The sequence below is a fragment of the Gymnoscopelus braueri genome (assembly GCF_963280865.1).
Source record: "Gymnoscopelus braueri genome assembly, chromosome: 18".
Classification (NCBI taxonomy): domain Eukaryota; kingdom Metazoa; phylum Chordata; class Actinopteri; order Myctophiformes; family Myctophidae; genus Gymnoscopelus; species Gymnoscopelus braueri.
Window position 1 is genome coordinate 6,425,905 of NC_137618.1, and position 24,428 is coordinate 6,450,332.

Below are 24,428 nucleotides of genomic sequence, written 5' to 3' on the forward strand. Positions count from 1 at the left end.
GGACGAGTGCCTTTACTAAGCCAGTCCATTCAGACGGCTGTGTGCTAGACGTCAACATTTCTCAAACAAACACATAGAGAAAAAAAGACTTAACTCTTTGCTCAATCTCATGTTCGATTCATATTTGTTTTAAAGCCAGATTTAGCTACTACCTCTGTGAACTTCATGTGTAAACTGCTTGCCTAGCTACTTAGCCTTGCAGCCGAGAATCCAGCACAAATGGTTTGCGAGGGATGAGGAGTGCTTGATTTCTTTACAAGCCCTTTGGTCACTCAAGAGCTCCCCTTCCCTCATTCAGCTACATACCTGTATACGCTGGATCACTGTAGAAACAAATAACGCACCTGTGATTGATATAACCTGATCTAAGGAGTAGATTATAGTGTCTTTTATCATTTCAACGAAACGGAAACCAGCCAATCAGAATCAAGGGTTAGGACTATCCGTTTTAGAATAAAGGTTTGACACCACATCGTGGTTCTCTGCAATAGTTTGATTTGATTAAATGTGAGTTTGACTGAACAGAAAACTATCGCTGCATTGTTGAAGCTCTTCAGTGATCTTTCACATCGTATTTAAGTTTACTGAATGATAACTTAAATGTTCTTTCTATTGGTGATTTCCACAGACCACCACATGGCGAGATCTCTATCAAGGGAGGTGGCCTCCAAAAGGTGTTTTCCATGGTCAGAGGAACAGCCACAGGTGGACCAGGAACATGGGCTGTATGACGCAATTCTGCCGCAACCTATTGTAAAGTTGTTCAGAATGGGTATGCAAAGTTGTTTTTTTTTTTTGGTTTGTTTTCAATACAAATCGAGATTGACGTTCAATTCAGTGAATCAAAATTACAAGCAGGATTGTGACTCTTGTCATTTCGTTCTGTTAATCATGCATGCGCAAGTCCGAGGGAAGCCACAAGGCTGTTCAACTGAATTATGATATAGCCGTCAGTGCTGAAAAAGAATCGTGACCTTAAAGTCTAGTCGAATCGTGGATTAGGCAAATCGTGACACCCCTAGGTTCCACTGATTACAGTCTCATATGTTAGTAGTTTTTATGAAATAAATCTGCAATGTAAATCAGGGCAGGAATTTGCAAAAGTGAGTGGCCGCCACTCCAGCCTTCTGCCCCTTAACATTAAAACCGGGAAAGCATCTTTGTCAGTTTAGATCTATGCGTTGGCTATTCAAAAATAGCCGATATACAAGCTCACAGCGCTGCAAGTTTGTACATCTGCTATTTTTGAACATTTCTGAAAAATCTTGAAAGTGTGAGAACTAGGAGTTATTTGTGGAATTGGCCTCAGGTCTCAAAGGAGTAGTTCACCCCAAAAATGACTTATTTTCTATCAATTACACACCCCATGAAGCCTTGAATTCATGGAGATTTTTTTGTTTTTGTCACATTCCTGAGTCAATAATTTGAGGACCGGGTCATCGGTCAATAGGAGACTCAGTAGTGGACAAATTATTGGCCTAGAAATGCCACGAACACAAAGAAACCTCCACGAATTCAAGGCTTGGGTTGTGTAATTGATAGAAAATAAGTCATTTTTTGGGTGAACTTCTCAAAATGATCTGCCTTGATGCCTCGCCCACATTTCCACAGCTGATTATAGCGTTTTTTCTAACAAAACCTTCAGACATTAGGGGCTAGCCATACATTGAAGATAAATATGTAAATCAAGCGCCTCCCTTCCTTTTTCAAGTTGCTATCCACAGGATCTTGCACAAAAACTAATTTCACCCACTGTTTTACACCTGTAAACCTGTGATGTGACAATAAAGATGATTCTGATCTATGTCTTTGAAAAACCCTCTGTTCCCTCTGTTTTTACGCTAATCTGTTTTGTTTTTTTTACTTCATCCGCAACCCGTGATGTTGCGTCAGCGTCCTTATTCTATTCCTTCATTCCAGATGAGTCCGAGGCGTCCAGCCTCCACGTGAAAATGCAAGTGAAGATGAGTTGTACAGCAGCGCCAGCCAGCACACTTTCTATCAAACCCGAACCTGAAGCCGATATCAAACAGGAACCTGAAATCAAACGGGAAACGGAACCTGAACCGGAAGTTGCAGACCACCTGGACGTTTCCTGCGCTGACGTGAACATCCAGACTGGTCTCTGAGCTCATCAAATCATTCATTTATTGAATGTATTCATACAAAGCCATAATCTGGTCTGGTGTCCCGCACGTATATTTATACCATGCTATCTTTTATCCAGTTTAAAGGAATAGCCTACTACACCCAATTAAAGGTCTGGAAGTTCCTAGGTACTAGCCCTAACCACTAAGATCACTTGGGGATGTGATGTATTTTGGGTCACTATAGTCTTTGAAAAGCACTTTTTACACCCTCTGTTTTAACACCCAGCCTTCATCTACAGCTCATGTCAAATCAAAGCTTATATCATTAAAGCCCTTATTCTACTCCTTCGTTACAGACCAGTCTTTGGTGTCCAGCCTGCGATTGAAGATGAGTCCTCCACCTTGGACAGTTTCTCCTCCACCTAGGACAGTTTCTCCTCCACCTTGGACAGTTTCTCCTCCACCTAGCTTCTACTCCTTCGTTACAGACCAGTCTTTGGTGTCCAGCCTGCGATTGAAGATGAGTCCTCCACCTTGGACAGTTTCTCCTCCACCTAGGACAGTTTCTCCTCCACCTAGGACAGTTTCTCCTCCACCTAGGACAGTTTCTCCTCCACCTAGGACAGTTTCTTCTCCACCTATCCTCCACCACTATCAAACAGGAGCTCCACTGTCCACTATCAAACAGGAGCCTGAAGACCACTTTAAACAGGAGCCTGAAGACCACTTTAAACAGGAACCTGAAGATCACATGGATCTCAGTAAGTTCCATGCTGTCTCTTTTCATTTCTTTAATTCTGTTCTGTCCTGTTGTAGGGCTATCACCGTATCAACATGATATCTATAGTCTCATGATATCTATAGTCTCTCTCAACCTGATATCTATAGTCTCAACATGATATCTATAGTCTCATGATATCTATAGTCTCATGATATCTATAGTCTCAACATGATATCTATAGTCTAAAATAGTGGTTCTCATCCTTTTGTGGATCAGGGCCCACTTCAAAAGTGTTTGGTGCACGACCCAACATTAACCCATTGATACCTGGAACGCATCTGTGTCACTTTAGATGTCTTTGGCTATTCAAAAATAGCAGATCTACAAGCTCATAGCGCGGCACCGAGTGCCGCGCTACGAGCTTGCAGATCTGCTATTTTTGAAAAATCGAGGAAAAAAAATGTGGGTTTTTCTTTCAAAAAATTGTTAGGATTTAGAAGACATTTCTAGAATCTTCTCAGGTCTTAATGGGTTAACATGTGTTTGTGAAACAGTGCTCTAGGGCAGTGTTTATCAACCTTTTTTGTGCCAAGGCACACCTGGCATAGCCAAATGATCCCCGGGCACACCTAGATACGGTATATATATATATATAATTATATATATATATATATATATATATATATATATATATATATATATATATATATATATATATATATATATATATATATATATATATATATATATACGGTATATATATACACACACACTAGGGGTGTGCCGATACACTAATTTCACGAAACGATACGGCTTTTCAGCTTCCACTAGCCGTTTTGAATCCAAATAGGGCAATAGTGTGACACCTGACCCGAAAAAAACAGCATGTTTTCACCTCGGGGCTGTTTGCATGCCTGATTATTATTATTGTAATTATTTTTTTCAAAATTTTTTTTTCAAACCACCTTCAAACGGCGCGGCACACCTCAGCAGTAGCCCCGGCCCAAAATTGGGACGTTTGCCAGGGTTGATATACACTGCTCTAGGGGGTACGTCTTTTCCCTGGTTGTGTATCCTTCTCAACCTTTCACCCCTGACCTGTTTGCTTCCCTGAGTTTTTCAATCGACATTATTAAAGTCCTTATTCTATTCCTTCATTCCAGACCAGTCCAGTCTGTGGAGTCGGTTGAAGATGAATTCAGCCAGGACCGTTTCTATCAAACAGGAACCTGAAGTTGAAATTGAAATTGAAGATGTTCAAGCTGAAATTGAAGACGGTAAGTGTCAAGCAAAGTTTTGAGTTACAACGGTTCACTTTAAAAATGTATATATTCAAAGATTTGCACAAATTGCACGATTTTTCAAAACTAGCATATTTACAAGCTCATAGTGTGGCACTCGGTGCCACTCTATGAGCTTGTAGATCTGCTATTTTTGAATAGCCAAAGTGTAAAATATGGTTAAAGTGGTTAAAATGATTATGCTGGGGACCCCCTGGTATCCCCCCAAGGACCCCCGGGGGTCCCCGGACCCCACTTTTAGAAACAATGCTCTAGCTTACTCTGATTGGTTGGGAAAGATGCACGACACTACAGCCACATCCTTGTTTATGTTTTGTGGCAATGCTGTCATGTCGGCAAGTCGGACCGTATTAATGCTCACAACTCGGTGTCGGTCGACACAATGTCGCTCAAGACATAAATTGGTCATAAATCAGTCATAGATTGTGTAATTACAAATGTGTCTTTCTTCCTCTCAGGTTGCCAGGCCACGCATGACTGCACAGCCGACAATGAAGACGAGCTGGATCTGAGGAAAGGAGACATTGTCACAATAATCAGCAAGGTTTGGCTCCAGATCATTAAATTTACGGAACAGCAGGTCATTACTCCTGCCAGAGCTGGGAAATATATCCATATTATATGAATATGGTGATATTGCTCCGATCCGCACCAAACTTGGCACCAACACTGTTCAGGGGTCTGCCATCAGAAACACCGTACAAGGGTGGGAGGTCATGAGAATAGTTACACCAGGGGCAATTTGGCCAAAAAACTAGAAAATATTTGTCATTATATTGTGATTTTGTGTAAATAGTAAATAAGTGACTCATAGCGATAATTTTGTCAAGAAAATACAGTATACATTTGAACCAGCTACATCCGTATTAAGGGCACTCTGTTCGCGTTTTCCAGTACTGCTTTGTGGCAGTATGGATTGCCTCGCTGCCATGTGGGACATGGAGCCGCGGCCATTTTGAGCGCTTGTACATATCACTGGTCTCGTGGAACTGCGGCCATTTTGAGTGCTTGTGCTCATACCTGAAGGCAATCTGAAGGCTGTCTGTCCCTTAAGTTCACGTTTCATGTAACCACCAGTAAGTAATATAATGGCCTACTAAACAGTTCACCTTTGTATTTTGTGACATATTTTGTATTCCAAAATCCTATATCAATTGGACAATATTTATTCTCATATCACAATGTGGATATTGTATGGATATATTGCCCAGCCCTACTCAGGGCTGTACAGTCCTTACTGGGAGGACTGTACACTCGTCTCATCAGCATAGACTACAGCAGTGTTGCACAAACAGTGGGTCGAGACCCGTTTTTGGGTCACAGACCCAGTTTTATGTTAAGTAGGCTAAATATCTTCATTATTATTTTAACGTCAGGTCTGTATGGTGGAGAATAATTTGTAAAGATTTGCTCATGATCTTTACTCTTCTGCCAAATGACCTCAGTAGGAATAACTGCTTCAATGCTGTTGCTCAGTAGTTCCTTGGAGCCCCCCTTCTTACATCTGACAAAAACATGATTTAGTCCGAAATTATTTAAAAAACACATTACACCAGTCGGCCTCATGGTGGCGCAATAACAGCCCACTTTACGTTTTACTCTTGAACCGTAGCCTAGGTCCTAGAATAAAAATATTTTTTCCCCTAGATTCCTTGGGTCATGACGCAACTCCCCATATAGGCCACGCCCATTTGCGTTTGGATAGATTTTTTGATATTGATTTATTAGTGCATTAAATTTCCCCATCCACTTTAATGGGAATTGCAAAAACTCCCATTCAAGTATTTTTTTCTCGGAAACCGTAAGGGCTACAGTTACAAGACTTGGAGGGGAGGTTAATAGTTTATTGCAAAATTATTTTAAAAATAATCACACCAGTCGGCCACATGGTAGCGCTATAACAGCCCACTTTACCTTTTGGTCTATAACTCTTGAACCGTAGGTCGTAGAAGAAAAAAAAAATCCCCTCGATTCCTTGGGTCACGACGCATCTCCCCATATAGGCCACGCCCATTTGCGTCTGGATAGAGTTTTTGATATTGATTTATTAGTGCATTACATTTCCCCATCCACTTTAATGGGAATTGCAAAAACTCCCATTCAAGTATTTTTTTCACAGAAACGGTAAGGGCTAGAGTTACAATACTTGGAGGGGAGGTTCATAATTTAGTTCCAAATTATTAAACAAATAATTACACCATTCGGCCTCATGGTGGCGCTATAACAGCCGCCTTTACGTTTTGACCTATAACTCTTGAACCGTAGGTCGTAGAATAAACATATTTTTTCCCCTAGATTCCTTGGGTCATGACGCAACTCCCCATATAGGCCACGCCCATTTGCGTCAGGATAGATTTTCCGCCATTTTGAATTTTCTTCAAAACACTTTTAGCTCCTCCTCCCACATATTTTGTCCAAATTTCACAAAAATCGGTACACATGATCTCTGGACCCATGCGATAATCTGGACCGAAACAGAATTTTGATAGTCCACACCGTTCGTCCGTAAATGGCTTCCAAAGTTAGCGAGAGGGGCCCGTTTTACAAAAAAGCCCACAAATCACGAACAAAACGTCCAGTCAATCCCAAATTTGAATCACATGTCAAGTGTGGTTTACTCAACAAATCCCCAAAAGAATTTCCACTTTGATCCATAGGGGGCGCCACAAATGCTCAAAATGTAACCTTTTGATGCAAAAACCATATGTTGGGCGGACCAATCCTCTCAAAATGAAACGCAAGTGATCTCAGGAGTTGCGTGACAATGTAATTGGCGCAGCCTCCGACGGTATTCCTCCCAGCGTATTCCTCGAGTCCCGGCGGCAGCGACCCGCGACTCGCGTCGGCGCAACCACCCAATGCAATTGCCCTGAATTGCGACGCGTCTAGTTTATAATGTTTTTTGCTTGGTTATGTATTTTTATTTACATACTTTGATTTATGTGCTATATAAATAAAGTTTGATACTATATCCACTGTTGGTGTTCTGTATATACATATATATATACAGCATTTGTGCCATGTTTGGTGAGGATTGGAGCAATGGTGTGCCTGTGGCCCCTGGAGGCCCTAACGTAGCCCCTGTGACTATTGTCATGGCAGTCCCCTGAACAGTGTTTGTGTCAAGTTTGGTGAGGATTGGAGCAATGGTGTGCCTGTGGCCCCTGGGGGCCCCTGGTGTGACTATTCTGATGTGACTATTGCTCACAGGCCCTCATTGGAAACGAGACCGCAAGGACTTTCATGAACGGAGCTGTTATAGGAATTATCCTTAGACCCCTGACCAGTGCCAAGTTTGGTGCGGATCAGAGCAACGCTGCGCCTCGCAAGTCTGCTTGTTACGTTTGTGACGTCCACCGTCCACCCACCCTCTAGGCAATTTAATACAGGAGGATATCAGATCCCAATGGAAATTGCATCAAATGCCATTGTTACAGTCCTAATGTGACCGTTTTCATCTTCTTCTGTAGGAAACAGAAGCTGATGGCTGGTGGGAGGGAGAGGTCAACGGCCGGCGTGGGTTCTTCCCCAGCAACTTCGTCACGCTGATCCCACGCTCGGGCATCCTGCAAGTGAGTTTCCCAGAAAAAACTAATGGACCCGTAAGGATTTGTACATTCTCAAGAGTTACAGACCTGTAAGGGTACATTTGGTTTCCAACTATGAATTTTCCTTGGGTCACCGGAACCCCACTTTGTGAACCGATGCTCAAGAACAACCTGGCCGTGTCCCTGTAAGCTGGAACTTCCCCACATTTCTTCTGTGCTTTGGTGAGAGGTCAACACACTGACCTCTCATGGTGAGACTGTGGACACGTCTTAGAATATTTGATACTGGCTATACTTGTTTTTTTTGTTGCTTAAAGGGATATTTCACTTTCATACATGTTTTGCTGCATTTTAACGTCTACTCAGGCTTTTGTGAGCACCCCAGACAGTTTTTAAGTTGCTTAGTACAGTATTTAGATATTTGATATTCATTGTATCAGACACGCCCCCTTCCTATACAAACCCATTGTAACTTCAAACACCATTTTAACCATGATGGATTCATCGAAAACACCCGTCCTTGCTTATATGGTGACTGATATTGTGTTAGGGGGCTGTGTTTTTCATATTTTTTGGGGGGGGGGAATTAAAATAACTAAATAACTAAAATAATAATTAAATAAAAAACTAAATGAAAAAAGTAATTGAAAAAACACAGTCTCCTCGCGCAATAGAAGGACAATATCAGTCACCAGAACTAAGGACGGGTGTTTTCGATGAATTAAAATCGAGTTTGAAGTTACAATGGGTTTGTATAGGAAAAGGGCGTGTCAGATCAAATGAATTTCAAATATCTGAATACTGAATCAAGCAACTCAAAAACTGTCTGGGGTGCTCACAAAAGCCTGAGGAATTAGATTAAATTAGATTAAAATTACCCCAAACATCGCTTTTAGTCAAAACACGAAGTCCCTTTATCTGTAGTTGGCTGGCATCATACGTCCCTGTCTCGTTTGGCAAGGTTGTTAATTTATTATATTTTATTTTTTTCCCACACAGACAGAGTTCCTCTGTTATTGCTTGTGTAAAGGCATATTACTCAGGGATATCTCAATATCCTCTATTGTGGAGTTACTCACTGAAAACTCTTGGTGGATAGACAGTGTATATGCTGTAGCAGCGGTTCACTAAGTTTTTAGCTCGAGTCCCAAAAGAGACATGCAATGTGTCCCCGGGACCCAAACTAGTGAAAGTAGCCGATCTACAAGCTCGGCTATCATTGAATTCCATTTTTTTTTAACAAAATTATTTAGATTTTTTTTCCCCCCGGAGATATTGTGATGATTATTCTTAGCACATTTGTGGTAGGTATAGCATAATGATGTCTGGAGTACCAGTGGAGACGTACTTGCCAACCCGTTGTGCTGCTGTTCTAACTAACTGTTGCTCCTTCTCCTCCTCCTCCAGTCTGCAACTACGAGCCAGTCTGCAACTACGAGCCAGTCTGCAACTACGAGCCAACCCCCTGTTCCAGGGAAACGCTCAGGTAAGAGAACAGTATCTTCAGCATTGATCACATCACAACCACGGGTCAAGATCTGTGATGAAAACAATTGCTGTTTGATGGTGGATTAGTTGTTTGCTGCATGTGTTCATTCATTAGTGTCCAGGGTAGTTTCTGGAGGCAGACTGTTGCCTCCCACAATGTTCAAATGCCTCCGTCATACAGTCTGTGTAAAGGAAGCTCTGACAATTATCCAGGGGTAAAGTTGATGTCTTGCCTCCCCCCGCTTTCCATCTCATCTTCGCAGGCCGGTAGGCGCATACGTTACATCAGTGGTTCTCAAACTTTTTCATGTCAGGGACCCCCAAATTGACACTTATTAGCCCGCGGACCCCCATTTGAAAAGATATGCCAGGGACCCCCATAAGTGAAGGTTTTTAGCTCTAGCAGTGATTCTCAACCAGTTTGACATGCATTAGGCTACGGACCCCCATTTAATGACATTTCTATCTCTGGGACCCCAATTTGTATTGTAAAACCATGTTAAAACTTAACTCTGAGAGTGTACAAATGGACCCATTAGGGTCCATTTGGTTCCATTTGTACACTCTCAGAGTTACAGACCCATAAGGTTCCTAACTATCCATTTGGTTCCTAACTATCCATCATTTAGCTGGGGACCCCCTGGAACTCCCTCAAGGACCCCTGGGGGTCCCCGGACCCCACTTTGAGAACCAATGCATTACATTGTGGAACAGGCTCTATGCACAGCAGCCGTATTGGCAAAGAAATTGGGCCGCTTCCTTACTTCCTTCACAAGTGTTACCAATGATACTAATCAAGGCTCTGTTGTAGGGGTGTGCCGAATATAACGATTTCATGAAACGATACGATACGATATTGGGCTCACGACATCGATACGATATCGATACGATATACGATATATGGCATTTTTTAATTATGAAAATATATGGGGGGGGGGGGGGAAGCAAATGCAAACATATTTCTGTTTTGCATTATTCCGACATGCAAACTTGTAGCTTTTCAGCTACAATAGCCGTTTTGAATCCAAATAGGGCAATAGTGTGACACCTGACCCGAAAAAAAAAAACATGTTGTCACCCTTTTCACCTCGGGGCTGTTTGCATGCCTGATTATTATTATTGTAAAAAAAATATATATATATTTTTTCCCCAAAATGATACATATTGTCACGAAAACGTATCGCGATATATCGCGGGACGATATATCGGCACACCCCTACTCTGTTCCATTTAGCGCAGCACAGTGGTTTTCAAACTTGTTTAATTTCAACGACCCCCATAACTCTGAGATTGTATACATTGTTCCATTTGTACAGTCTCAGAGTTACACATCCATAAGGGGCCATTTGGAAACCCCTCAAGGAACCATGAGGGTCCACACGTTGAGACCCACTGGTGTAGTTGTGTGTTTCCTGTAAGACAACATGCACGATATCAGCACCCTGACTCTGACCAGAATGGAACTGAGCCTTCATTAGTTTAATTGGTATTACAATTCCCGTGAAGGAAGTATGGGAGAGGCCCAATTTATTTCCAATAGGGCTGCTGTGCATAGAGCAGAGGTGATGCAACTTTGATGATGGAGAGGCCCACTATATTTCTACACTCACTCCAGAGGGCCACATTGCATATACTGTCGGGCAGACAACTCTTATCTCCCTATTTAAACTTTTTTCATATTGATTGATTGAATATTTTATTAGGGAGAAATGTTAAAAACAGCATAAGTTCAGTTAAAACATTTTGGTCCGTTCAAAGTGTCTTATATATGTTCATTATGTCACCCAAAAGTAGCCGATCTACAATCTCAAAACGCGTCGCAGTGCGATGCGTTTTGAGCTTGTAGATCTGCTATTTTTGCTATTTTTGAATTGGAATCCAGATTTTGTGTGTGCTATTTTTTAATTGGAATCCTGAAAAGTTACTTTTTTATTTAATTTCAAATGCATTTACCGGTAGTTATACTTATGTTAACTTTATGAACTTAAATACAAATACATTGGACATAAAAAAGACGATAGAATTTGTATACTAGTCTTTAAGCTACTAATACAGACTGAAGTAGTTAAAGCGGGTCATGTTTGCATGTTTGGAACTGTAACAGCTGAAATCAATAATATATCAGTATTCCGATATTAACCTGTGGGACGCATTAACACATTGACTGCCAATCACGTACATCTACGCGAACCGCTTTAAAGCCGCCACGTGCCAATCGCGTAGATCTACGTGAAGTGAAAAAAAAATAAAAAAAATTAATGTTTATTTTTTCCAATTTCACCCAAAGACCAAGGAGATATGATTAGTTGAAGATCTAGACTCCTATCCACTTCCTTGTTAACTTAAAACTTAAAAATGCTGTATTTCGGCTCCTGAGTACTTTTTTCTTTCCAATGAAAAACTCTGGCACTGGCTAAAAAAATATGAAAATAATTCTGGCAGTTAATGTGTTAAGTGAAGGTGGGGGCCGCATGTGGCCCCCGGGCCGCCAGTTGCCCATGTATGCCATAGAGCCTATTGTAGTTTGGCCACGAAAGACCATGTACTACAGGGTGAACTGGACCGGTGAACAGATGTACCACTGGAGCTATAGGCTCTCCAGCCCCTATGGGCCACATCCAGCCCCTATGGCCCTATGGGCCACATCCAGCCCCTATGGGCCACATGGCTCGGCAAGGCTTACGCGTTCACTGTTGAATCTGCTTGTCACACGAGTTGTGTAATTACAGACTTGTGTCTTTCTCCCCATTCTTTGTCTCTTAGTGTCAGAACGTTGGCAGGTCACGTTTGACTGCGCCGCCGACAGAGACGACGAGCTGCAGCTGAGCAAAGGAGACATCGTTACTGTTATCAGCAAGGTTTGGCTCTCCATCATATTCACATGGACCTGAGTTTCTCTGTCGCCACGACTGATTTCATTCAGTTTGGATTCCATAGAATATAGAACGTTTTCATGTCAAGGACCCCCACAATTATATGTATTTGGCTGCGGACCCCCATGTCAAAATATTTTGTTCAAGGGACCACCCCAGAAGCAAAGATTTGAGTTACAAGATTTGAGTTATAAATATATATATTCAAATATTTGCACACATTTTCACGATTTTTCAAAAATAGCAGATCTACAAGCTCATAGTGCCGTGCTATGAGCTTGTATATCTGCTATTTTTGAATATCCAAAGTATAAAAGCATAAAGTGGTTAATTATTGTGATGCTATATGAACACATTTTGCTGGGGACCCCCTGGAACCCCCCCCCCCCAAGGACCCCTGGGGGTACTTTAAGAACCAACACCATAGAAATCAGCATGTCTTCTATGGAAGCATGTCGCACACCCGAAAATAGTAGATCTGCTGTGACGTGTTGTAAGCTCCTTTTCATGCTGTTTTCACAAATCACAGATTAGAATTTGGGCTGAATTTCAGTCATGAGATTTAAATTTCGCTTTATTCCATGTATTCATGTATTGTACTGCATGTGTGTCATTTATACTGCCCTGTGTACTGTATTGTGTTCCTGTAAGCCGGTGGTTCTCAGTGCGGTCCAGGGACCCCCAGGGGTCCTTGAGGGGGTTCCAGGGGGTCCAGGGAAAAACATATGAAATCGGTTTAACCACTTTAACCCTTTATACGTATGCTATTTGAAAATAGCCGATAGACAAGCTCACAATGGGACATGTTGTGAGCTTGTAAATCTGCTATTTTCAACGAAAACATTGTGGTGGAAAAAAAGTGATACGTTTGGAATATATTAAAACAAATTACAACACAAATAAGGGCACACATTTTTTTTCAGATGTGGGCTCTGTGCCAAAAATACATACATTATGATAAGGTACCAAGGGAAATCTAAATTTGTTTCAAAAATACATATAATATGTCTCAGAAACATAGTCAGATAGTATTTAATATTATATGATAATCGCCAGTCTGGGCCACGGGCAGCCATGTTTTGAACGATCATTTATTTCACAAGGTTTTTATCGGGCAGCAATTGTCAGATGCCGATGGAGATCTTAGTGCCGTCTTTGTGGTTCTAATGTGACCTTTTGAATCTTCTTGTGAAGGAAACGCAAGAAGACGGCTGGTGGGAGGGAGAGGTCAACGGCCGACGCGGTTTCTTCCCCAACAACTTTGTCAAGTTGATCCCACCGACGGGCGCTGTTCAAGTGAGTGACGGTCACAAAACTGCAACAGCAAATGTTCTTTTTTTAATGTTGATCAATATGTCTTGCAACTGGTTGACATGGCTATACTACAGAGCAGGTAGTATAGCCATGTACAGAGCAACTTTTTTGACATGAAGTGCCATGTACTTATTTTCCTGATAGTTTAATTATGACACCACAGAAAATATTTCCAATATATTCTGATTGCCCATAAATATAACAACTATTTTTGTCTTCTTCTTTTCTTTCACATCAGGACATAGTAATGATCATTAGACTCAGAACAATAACCACATCTATCTGATTTTAAACCTTTTTAAAACTTATCAAAAATAGCTGATAAAATATATGGAGTATTAAAAAAAAGTTTTGAATACGGCTTAATGTTCAATTTAAGGTTGTATTTTATATTGAATAGTTTGTATAATTAAAGTTAGATGTTCTTTTTGTATATTTAAGTTTAGTTTATAGTTAATTTAAATGAACCCAAACCCAAAACTGTGGCATCAGTCAGACTCTAATGTGACCAGATGGCAGCTGCACAGTTGTGCAAAGACATTATTCTGATTGTGTCATCGTTGACTGTTCTCACCCTCTACACAACAGGTTAAAAAGCCATTGGTGCACAGGACGTATTCTGCTAAGCAAAAGAAGAACAGAAAGGTTTGACAAGTCTTTATTCCCCCCCCCCCCCCCCCCACACACACACACACACACACACACACACACACACACACACACTTACAAAAACCTTTAAGATTAATAAGCTTCATATAATTGGTCATCACCAATGCTCATGATAATATGGTACCATTTTTGTCTACTCACAATGTGTCTCTGAGGAGGGCTGTGGACGGTTCAGAAACCAGAAATAACAGTTGCAGGTTTTGGTCATTTCAAACAAGATTTTCATTTTTTATTTATATATTTTATTAACGCGAGAACAAGGAGCAATAACACTCGGTAAAGCCTTTGACCGGCCTTTGACAATGTACTCCCTTAATCGCAGGAAGAAAAAAAAGAAAAGGAAAAAATAAACCTCATTAAAATCATTATAAATATGATAATATAAATATATTTATAAATAAGATTACCGGTATAAAAAAATAGCTTATTATAGATAATAAACAACTACCTGGGGTTGATGAGTCTATGTCTATTACACCTATTGTTAATCACAATGGTTGCCTGGCGATGAGTTGGAGTCATTTCATCATTGGTATCACATTGTTTGCACCAATCACTGTAGCTACTACAATAGCTACTTGATATATATCTAATATAGACATGGTGACTGGAAGGGAAAAGCCTTGTAAGAGAGAGAGTGCAAAGAAGATGTTAGTCATAATCTGATTTTGTATTTTGCGCTGGGCAGTGGGCATACTCCCATGAAAATATTCCTGCAGAGCTGTCCCCAAAATCCTCTCTCATGTATGCGCTCTAGGGGTGTGCCGACTAATTTCACGATACGATACGATATTGGGCTCACAACTTCGATACGATTTCGATACGCACTTTTATATTATGAAAATATATAGGGGGGAGAAAAAAAGCAAATGCAAACAAATAATTCTGTTTTTGCATTATTCAGACATGCAAACTTGTAGCTTTTCAGCTACAATAGCCGTTTTGAATCCAAATAGGGCAATAGTGTGACACCCTTTTCACCTCCGGGCTGTTTGCATGCCTGATTATTATTCTTGAGGAAAAAAAAAAAAATCTAAACGATATTTCCCCCCCCCAAAACGATGCATATCGTCACGAAAACGTATCGCCATATATTGCGGGACGATATATCGGCACACCCCTAATGCGCTCATAATTATGTCTTAATAGAGCCAGTAAAGGACTGCTTAAATGGCTGAATGATTAAGAATCTAACTTGTAACATTGTAAATATGTTATATTGTTTTTAATTGCGCGATTTTAATTGCTTGTACACTTGGAAATATCCTACCAATTTCCTATGACATATCGTCGATGTATGCCTGTACAAAATATTTGTATGTATTATTTATTAGTTTTATAGCTATACATTTTGGAGTGAATACATAATGTGTTCAGATGCCTGTCAGACGGTCAGACAATGCTGTCTACTATGGAACAGTATGTAGGCAAACCCTACACGCCCTCAGACCAGACGTGAGATCTGAGCGCGCCGTACGCTCAAGTCAAAGTCACGATAGATTGATAAATGCCGACAATTGGGGTGATCTCGGCGTACGCCCATTATTTAAATTGGGGCCAGAGTGTCCAGCCTGGGCTCCTTTTTAAAGGGAGTACTTGGGACCACCGGCCAGGTGATCCCAATCGCACCTGATTGGAACCCCAATGCCCAGCCTGCAAGACCTGTGGGAAGACACACAGACAGACAGACAGGGGGAACACACACAAATATTTATGGGGTGTGTTAATCAGTGAAATCAGTGTTGTCAGCAATGTGACAGGGGAATACGCAAACACACAACACAGGCCCTGACAGGCCAGGCCATGGGGCTGTGAGAACTGTGAGGTTGCCAATAGGCTCTATACACAGCAGCCATATTGGATGGAAATTGGGCCCCGTCCTTACTTCTCAGAGTTACACACACCCATAAGAGGCCATTTGGAACCTCCTCAAGGACTTTTTGAGACCACTGGAGTGTTTCCAGTGAGCCAACCAGAGGCGTACGCTCATTGGGGCCAACGAGGCCATGGCCCGGTCTGTAAAACCCTGCTCCCCCAGGGGGAAAAAATCAACATAACAACATTAGCAGCGCCTCACCCTATTCTGTTGTAGCCAACCACAGAAAGTCGCCTTTGTTTTCAAAATCGGGCTTATTTGCATTCGGCCGAATTGTTAATGAGTGGCCATTAAAAACCGGTTTCCGGAGGCACGGTGGCGCAGTCGGTAGCGCTGTCGCCTCACAGCTAGAAGGTCCTGGGTTCGATTCCCGCCGGGGGACGCTGTGGGCGCTGGGGGCGTGTCTTCTCCTCCGCGTCATCAGCGCCCATACCCTAGGTGGGGTTGGCAAAAGGGCCTACTCTGTGTGGAGTTTGCATGTTCTCCCCGTGTCTCCTAGGGTAGTTAATACCCTCACAAAAACATGTAGTAATCCTGGTCGCTATACCGCCTCCCCCATGACAGCCGGGGCGCCTGATGGAGGGGAAGGGAACTGGTTGGAATAACGTGTTCCTTCCACGCGCTACGTCCAATCAGGGAAACTCCCTCCTGTCAGGTGACAAGAAGGTCAGTTGGCTCTCATGCCTGAAGGAAGCATGAGCTCGGCCCTGGCCTCCCTACTGTAGGGGACTGGTGTAGGGCGGGTGTAGCGCCCAGGATCACTTAGGAAATTGGCACCGGGTGAAAAAAATGGGTTACAAAAATCGCGGGATAAAAATTTAGAAAAAAAACAAAACGGTTTCCCCGTCAAACCGGTTCTCTTGCCAGGTAAACAGTATAAAGAGGGGCCAGAAATAGCTCCACATTTCATTATTGTTGTGACTTAAGAATCTGGCCCGGTCAACGTTAGAACCCACCATACGCTACTGGAGCCAACATGCACAATATCAGCACCCTGATCCTTGTCCTGCCGTCAGTGTGCACAGGACATAGTGACATTGATTGACCTAGTATTATGCAAGGTTTCTCTCTATCTCTACAGGCCTTGTGTGACAGCATACACAACCTGCAACAACACACAGTACATCTAAACAAATGCTGTTGGTTAAATAAAGGTTACATGCATCTAAACAAAAAGGCAGACATGCCTTCGGGCACATTTTTTAACCCCTCAATGTGTTACCTATATGCACATAAATGGGCGGCCATAGGCCTAGTGCCGTGTTTATCAAAGTGGGTGTCCGGGGGGACCCCCAAGGGTCCTTGCGGGGGTTCAAGGGGGTTCCCGGAATGGACCCTTATCGACCTGTAACTCTGAAAGTGTGGTTCCATGTGTACACTTTCTGGTAATCAGAAGGTGACCGGTTCTCACACACACACACACACACACACACACACACACACACAAAATATTATGTCCATATATTAATTTTAAATATTAAATTACTGTTTTTGAGAAACACATGAACCCTTCTTGATTCATGCTTGGTGTTCATGTCTCTATGTAAAAACAAATTACCCTCCATATGTATTCCAGTGATACTCTGAACAGTTGGATGCATGAACACTTCTAATGTCCTATTAACTGAAATAGTGTAGTATAATAGTAATAATTATTAAATACACATTCAAATTCACACAACTGCATTTCCAGATAACTGATTAGATGATTTATTTTCAAGGAAGATGAAGCACTTTGTTATTTGTTTTTAAAGAATTGAACAGGAGCATAGAGCAGTAGCAGTGTAATACAAAGAAATAAAGAACTAAACATACATCTGAATTAAAACTTAATACCATACTGTAAATCACTATCATCACTTTGATAATGCCTTATCTTTAAACTTAAAATCGTATGCTGTCTAGTTCTCATTAAACACTTAAACCCTCTATACTTTGTAAACTAGGGGGTTGGCTCTGTACCTCTGTACTCTCAAACTTTTTGGGGCCTTTTTGACCCCCAAAATGATATGTATTTGACCCCCATCTCAAATATTTTGTTCCAGGGACCCCCAGAAGCAAAGATTTGAGTTACAAATGTTTGATTAGAAATACATATATATATATATTCAAATATTTTTGCACACATTTTCATGATTTTTCAAAAATAGCTCATAGCGCGGCACTCGGTGCCGAGCTATGAGCTTGTAGATCTGCTATTTTTTAATGGCCAAAGTATAAAAGGTTAAAATTATTGTGATGCTATATTAACACATCCACTGCCAAGGGCTAATCTCATAATGTACTCACCAGTGCCAAGGTGTTTTTGTTGTTTTTTTGTTTTTTTCATGTCGCCATAGATCTTGTTAAAATCCTTAAGATTGAGCGCTACACGGTCTGTTTACATCCGCGCGATCTCCCTGTATCTCCCAGTGAAAACCACGTGTCAAACGGGGCATCCATGTTTGAGTTAGAGCGGATAACGTTAAACAGTGAAATGCGAGGAGAAAAAACTACAGGAAGAGAATTGAGTTTCAGTTTCGTCTGTAGAATGGGAGCGGGCGTGATCGTGAAAACCGGATCCCAAATAATTCTATTTCCTGTCATCAAACCGGAAACGGAAGTGGATCAAAAAAATTCCGAAAGTGCACCCGGACCGCGCATGCGCGAAAAGACCGCAGCCCGTAGGGCTACGGTCTCGGCGCTTAACAGTTGGATTTAACGGCCCGTAGGACTACGGTTTTGGCAGTTAATGTGTTAACACAATTTGCTGGGGACCCTCTGGAACCCCCGCAAGGACCCCTGGGGGTCCCCGGACCCCACTTTGAGAACCAAATCTCCCTGCTGAAAATGGCCGCTGTTTTCCGTGATGTTCCCCCCAGAATAGATATGCCAGGGTTCAAGTGGTTAAAATAGAAGCCACGTCTGACAGTTTCACAATCACTTGTTGCTTCTAGGTTTACACTTTGATTGCAGTATATGAGAAGAAAGTATAGTACTGTTAACTAATAAACGTATAGATAGATTTACTGGTAGGCGGGTTTCTGAAGTTATTGAACAACAGGAAGTACAGTTAACTTCAGGTCAATATTGTAGGAACTGTGCATTGTATAATGTGTTACTTAAATAATGAAATAGCCGATCTACAAGCTCAAAACTTTTTTTTTGTGCTATTTTTGAATTGGAATCCTGAAAAGTTACGTTTTAATGTAATTTCAAATGCATTTAGTTATACTTATGTTAACTTTATGAACTTAAATACAAATACATTGGATATAAAAAAGACAAAAGCATTGTAATACTGAACACGTTGACTGCCAGAATTATTTCAGATTTTTTGCAGTTTATTGCCAGGGGTTTTTACATTGAACAAAAAAAAGTACTCACGAGCCGAGATACAGAATTTTTAAGTTTTAAGTTAACAAGGAAGTGGATAGGAGTCTAAATCTTCGAAAAATCATATCTCCTTGGTCTTTGGGTCAAAATTTATTTATTATTATTATTTTCTAAAAACGCATATATGCGTTCTTGGCAAGCAAGTGATGGATTCTAAAGAACGCATATATGCGTTCTTGGCAGGCAATGTGTTAAGCTACTAATATAGACTGAAGTAATTAAAGCGGGTCATGTTTGCATGTTTGGAATTGTAACAGCTGAAATCAATAATATATCAATATTACAATAACCTGCGGGTCGCATTAAGTGAAGGTGAGGGCCGCATGTGGCCCTCGGGCCGCCAGTTGCCCATGTATGGTTAAAGGTAACAATCCTGAATGGAATCCGACAGAAACTCTTCATGACACATTTATCCAAGTGTGGCTAAGTGGCTGACTAGATCTGAGTCAAAAACTTTCAGTTCAAAGGTAGTATTTGTATACTCTTCTGCGTGGGTATTGACTTGCTTGACTGTAAATTCACCGTCTGTATAACTGATGACATCATCCACTGTGCGTCTGACAAATCCCACCTGTCTGTCGTAATACATCTTACGATAAAGCTCGTAGTCACATGGTGTGTGCATTTCAAACAATCCCGCCGCAACCCACTGTGTGTAAAAGAGAGTGTAGTAAGGAAGAGAGAACATGAAAGCAACTTTCTTGCTGGCATCAGGTTTGCTGGGATCATAGAGTTCGTAGGTGAAGACAGCAACAGCACCCATTGGGGTATAGGGTACCTTGGTGAACTCCACAGTCGCCTGATAGTTAGGAGAAATAACACTTGGGAAACCTATGGTGTTCTGGCCCCTGAAAATGTACATCCTTCACAGGAGGAAGACAAAAAAAAGTTAGAGCAACTAATTTAAAAATGTTATAAAAACAAGTTTATAAATGATCTATTGTAAAAAATAAACTACCTGGGGTTGATGAGTCTGTGGCGAGTACAACGATTAATAATCACAATGGTTGCCTGGAGATGAGTTGGAGTCATTTCCTCAACTTCTATCATATTGGCTGCTCCAATCACTGTAGCTACTACAATAGCCACTCGATATATATCTATTATAGACATATTGACTGGACGGGGAAAAACCTGGTAAGAGAGAGTGCAAAGAAGATGTTATTCAGTAATCATGACATTTTGAACCGGTGAATGATTGCCCAGAGTCATAATCTGATTTGCATTTCTTCTTGCATTTTAAACATGAATAATATATAAACAAGCCCGCAAGGACTTTCATGAACGTCCCGTTAAAAGGAATTATCCTTAATTTATAAATTTTTACATTGAAAATGATTCCAAGGTTCTAGAGAACATGGAATAATAATAACATGGCACGGCAAAGTGTTGCTCAAGGACAACGTTTCCAGAGAACATTGAACAACACTTTGCCGTGCCATGTTAAATAAAACCTTTGCACTGTGACGGGGCAGAAAATGTAGTGTAACTCCACTTTAAGAATCATTCTGATTCACTCACTCTATAGATTTGACTTACACAAATGAGTTCCTAGTTAATTCATTTAGAATTCATGAAATATCTGATCTGATCTAATGCATGTTAGGATACTTTGTTGTTGTTGTTGTTGCAATTGAGGCTTTTGGCCAGCTAAAATAAATAAAGTAATTAACACCACATTACACATGCTGAGCTGCCCTTCTCAGACCTCACGTTTTTCTCGCTTGAACCGAAAGTGTTTTGCATAATACTGTACATTTACATTTGCACAGAATGATGCCCTCATCATACATAAAGAGTATATGCATTCTTATTTTACATTCACACGTGAACATGCACCTTGGACGTTGGCACTCTATAAGATACTGATACCAAGTCTGACTTTAACCAAAATTCCTTGTTTACGTGATAGAAACAATGTTCTTACCTGGAATCAAAATGTAGCCTCTGTATAGAAGAACGTCTTGTTATTTGACACAAATGGCAAGATATAAAGTAGCAGCATGGAGCAGTGCCTTTTCCTCATAGGCCCCTCCCTTCACTGTAAGCACATTTTTATCGGATTCACCCATGATTCTGATGATGCTATATTGGGCGGCGCTTTATCTCTAATGTTCTGAGGCATTTCTAATACTTTGGGGGGAAAAAAGTAAATTGTGAAATTAGCCGATCTACATCTACGCGTTGTGAGGTTGTAGATCGTCTATATTTCTCTATTTTAAAATGTTTCTCCAAGTATAAAAACATGCCTAAGAAGATGAGGGATAAGGCATAAGGTGCCGCGCAAAATAGGGCCCTCATTCTCTGTATAGTCTGTACTCATGCCAACTAGTGTGCCAAAGTTGCCAACCATGAGTCCTTAGCCCGTATCTCGAAAACTTTTTCGACCGATCAACTTCTAACATCGCGTGTGCATTGATGAGGGTTTTTTTCTTTTCTTTTTTTTACGTTTTTTTTTAAATCAGTCTGCGGCCCAAAATGGGTCCCGACTCATTTTTGGGAAACACTGCTCTAGCCTATGTCATAGATTCCACTTGCCAACCTGTTGTGCAAACTGTTGAGCAAACTGTTGCGCCAGGGCTGGGGAACATTTGCCTACCAAGGGGGGGAAGAGGGGAAAAAATGGAAGGGGGGAAGGAGAAAGAGAGAAAGAAAACAAACGTGGAAAAGATGAAAAATGCAATAGGCCTGTCTTTTTGTTCATCAAGTATTGATTCAAACAAGTACGAGTATACACAATAGATTAATGAAAATTGTGACTGTCAATTTTTGGTATGCTTGGTGAGGATCCAATGGTTGTGGGTTCGATCACCACTTACGCTGTGAAAAAATAAAACGCAATGAATAAAAAAGAAATGTCCTTATTGTTTTAACCATCTAAATGGACCAATAAATTGCTTTTTTCACCATCACCTAACCTATTACAATATGTAGGCCTACATTGGCAAACTTTTGACAGATGCCTGTTAAGCATAACCCTTGAGAGACTGTACTTTATTCATAGATTATATTTTCCAAAGGATAATTTACAGCAAATAACTCATTGAACAGTACTGTTGTAGTGGAGCAGGGAAATAGAGGAAAGCATGGTATGTTAAACATTGAAGTAATCTGGATCCTTGAGGTAAAAGTATAACGTCTTCCATTAAGTAAAAAACAGGTATTCAACTGCATGAAAAGTTAATATACTTCTACTCTTTACATTTCAAATACAACAGGGTATTCCCACATACAACATTGTGACAACAAATATACATACATGGTCGCTGTTGGGTGGAAACCTTGTATGTCCAAAACCGTTAATTTTACCAGGCCCATTTAAAAATAACAAATAGTGAAAATAGACGATCTACAAGCTGGCATGTCGACGCGTTGTGGGCTTGTAGAGCTGCTAAAATAGGGAAAATAGCCGATCTACAAGCTGACAGCACGTCGGCGCGTTGTGGGCTTGTAGATCTGCTATGTTCACTACTTTTGTGCAACAAAAACAACACATTTTGGTTCTGTAAGTGCTAACCGTTGTGCTAACTGTTGCTTCTTCTCCTCCAGTCTAACCTGGCGTCACCAGGCTTTCCACACCTCTTTCCACACGTAGTCCCAGACCTCCAGTCTGGGACTACGATCCAACCTCCTGCTCAGCTGAAATCAGAGGGATGCTCAGGTAAGAGTAACAGTATTTTAGACTGTGATAAACTGTTGTTTCAGAAGCTGTAGTAATTAGTAGAATCATGTTTCGGAGTGTGTGCATGCAGCATGTATGGTTTAGGAGAGGTGGCCTTCTTGATCAATGTCATATTTGAATTATGTCATATTAAAAACATAATCAAATAACCATTGACTGTGGATACTGCACTGGTCTCGTAAGAGTGAAACAAAACAACAGTTGAACACTTGATCCCTCATCTGGGCCTAAATGACAAAAAAAGTATTTAGAAAACAATAATATGAGGTTTTTCATACATTTGTGAAACTGTGGCTGTTGCCTTGTGTCTGTGGAATGTATGTTCGCATGTATGTTTAACCTTGATATTTGCTCTTTGAATAGAGATGAAGCCCATTGTTTACACAGATTAGTTTAGATAGCTAGACTATTCTCACATGAACCTCCTCGCCCACAACAGCTGTGTAAACCGGGGGTGTGTGCAGGGTGCAGCCATAACTGTAAAATAGCTCAATCTTATTTTAAACTTTTAAACACTGCTAATCACCAAGATACAATAAGCTCAGCGCCATGCTGCGCCAGACAGTGTTTAATAAAGAAAATCAAATGCTGTCTCTCTGCTGCAAATGTGTAATGTGTAACAACAAAAGGCAACCCGTGCCAGAGCAGAACCATGCCCTTCTGAGTTGTATCCAACAACCACAGGCCTTCATCAAGCAAGGCAATCAAACGCATAATGAATGAACATACACAATCCATTATGCACTCAAATAGGTCTAGGTCTGAAGCACCACTGTACACGCTTGTCTTTCTGTGATCCATGATACCGGTCCGGTCCGTGTCAAATCTCACAAAACAACAACGGAACTATTCATTATTTTAATAATGCCAAGTATTAGGAGGATAGGTTCAAAATGCAACCGTTTTAAAACAATCTTGTTAGGACTGTGTGTTGTAACTTAATTCTGTAGTAGACTACTCCTATTTCGCTTTTGTTTAGATCAGTGGTTCTCAAACCTTTTCATTTGAAGGTCTCCCCTTAACTCTGACAGTATACAAATGGAACCAAATGGACCCTAACGGGTCCATTTGGTTCCATTTGTATACTGTCAGAGTTGCAGACGTCAATTTAGAACCCCTAAATGGAACCCAGAGAGTCACTAGATCCCACTTTGAGAACCACTGGTTTAGATCAACGATGCTGCAGCGGTTCCTTTGAACATTGTCTCTTGACAAAATAAATGCGTCCGACCGTCCTTTGTCAAGGAGCCACGCAATATGTATTTCTTTCATACTTAAATGCCACACACACACACACACACACACACACACACACACACACACACACACACACACACAATAATTTGCAACATAATAGCAAGAACAGGAATAATACCACGATAACGCAATGGTGACTAATGACCAGCAACAGATTCCACGTACCCAAAACCGTTGGAGGGTTATTTTCCCAAGCTGAAATCTGCGTTTAAACTGCAAGGCTGCATGGTTGTG

The 24,428-nt window shown here is 41.1% G+C and overlaps 1 protein-coding gene across 1 annotated transcript in view; it reads left to right on the plus strand.

Annotated features, from left to right (window-relative positions):
- Positions 1-24,428, plus strand: part of LOC308106021 (uncharacterized protein) — a 46,044-nt gene that overhangs the window by 4,340 nt on the left and 17,276 nt on the right. The window contains exons 2-12 of the mRNA XM_080457018.1: positions 629-772; positions 1,921-2,121; positions 2,447-2,851; positions 3,975-4,088; positions 4,571-4,656; positions 7,583-7,684; positions 9,068-9,146; positions 11,912-12,006; positions 13,216-13,317; positions 13,924-13,980; positions 22,805-22,916. Of these exons, the coding sequence (XP_080313144.1) occupies positions 637-772; positions 1,921-2,121; positions 2,447-2,851; positions 3,975-4,088; positions 4,571-4,656; positions 7,583-7,684; positions 9,068-9,146; positions 11,912-12,006; positions 13,216-13,317; positions 13,924-13,980; positions 22,805-22,916 (1,489 nt within the window). The 5' untranslated portion in view covers positions 629-636. The remainder of the gene's footprint in view (positions 1-628; positions 773-1,920; positions 2,122-2,446; positions 2,852-3,974; positions 4,089-4,570; positions 4,657-7,582; positions 7,685-9,067; positions 9,147-11,911; positions 12,007-13,215; positions 13,318-13,923; positions 13,981-22,804; positions 22,917-24,428) is intronic.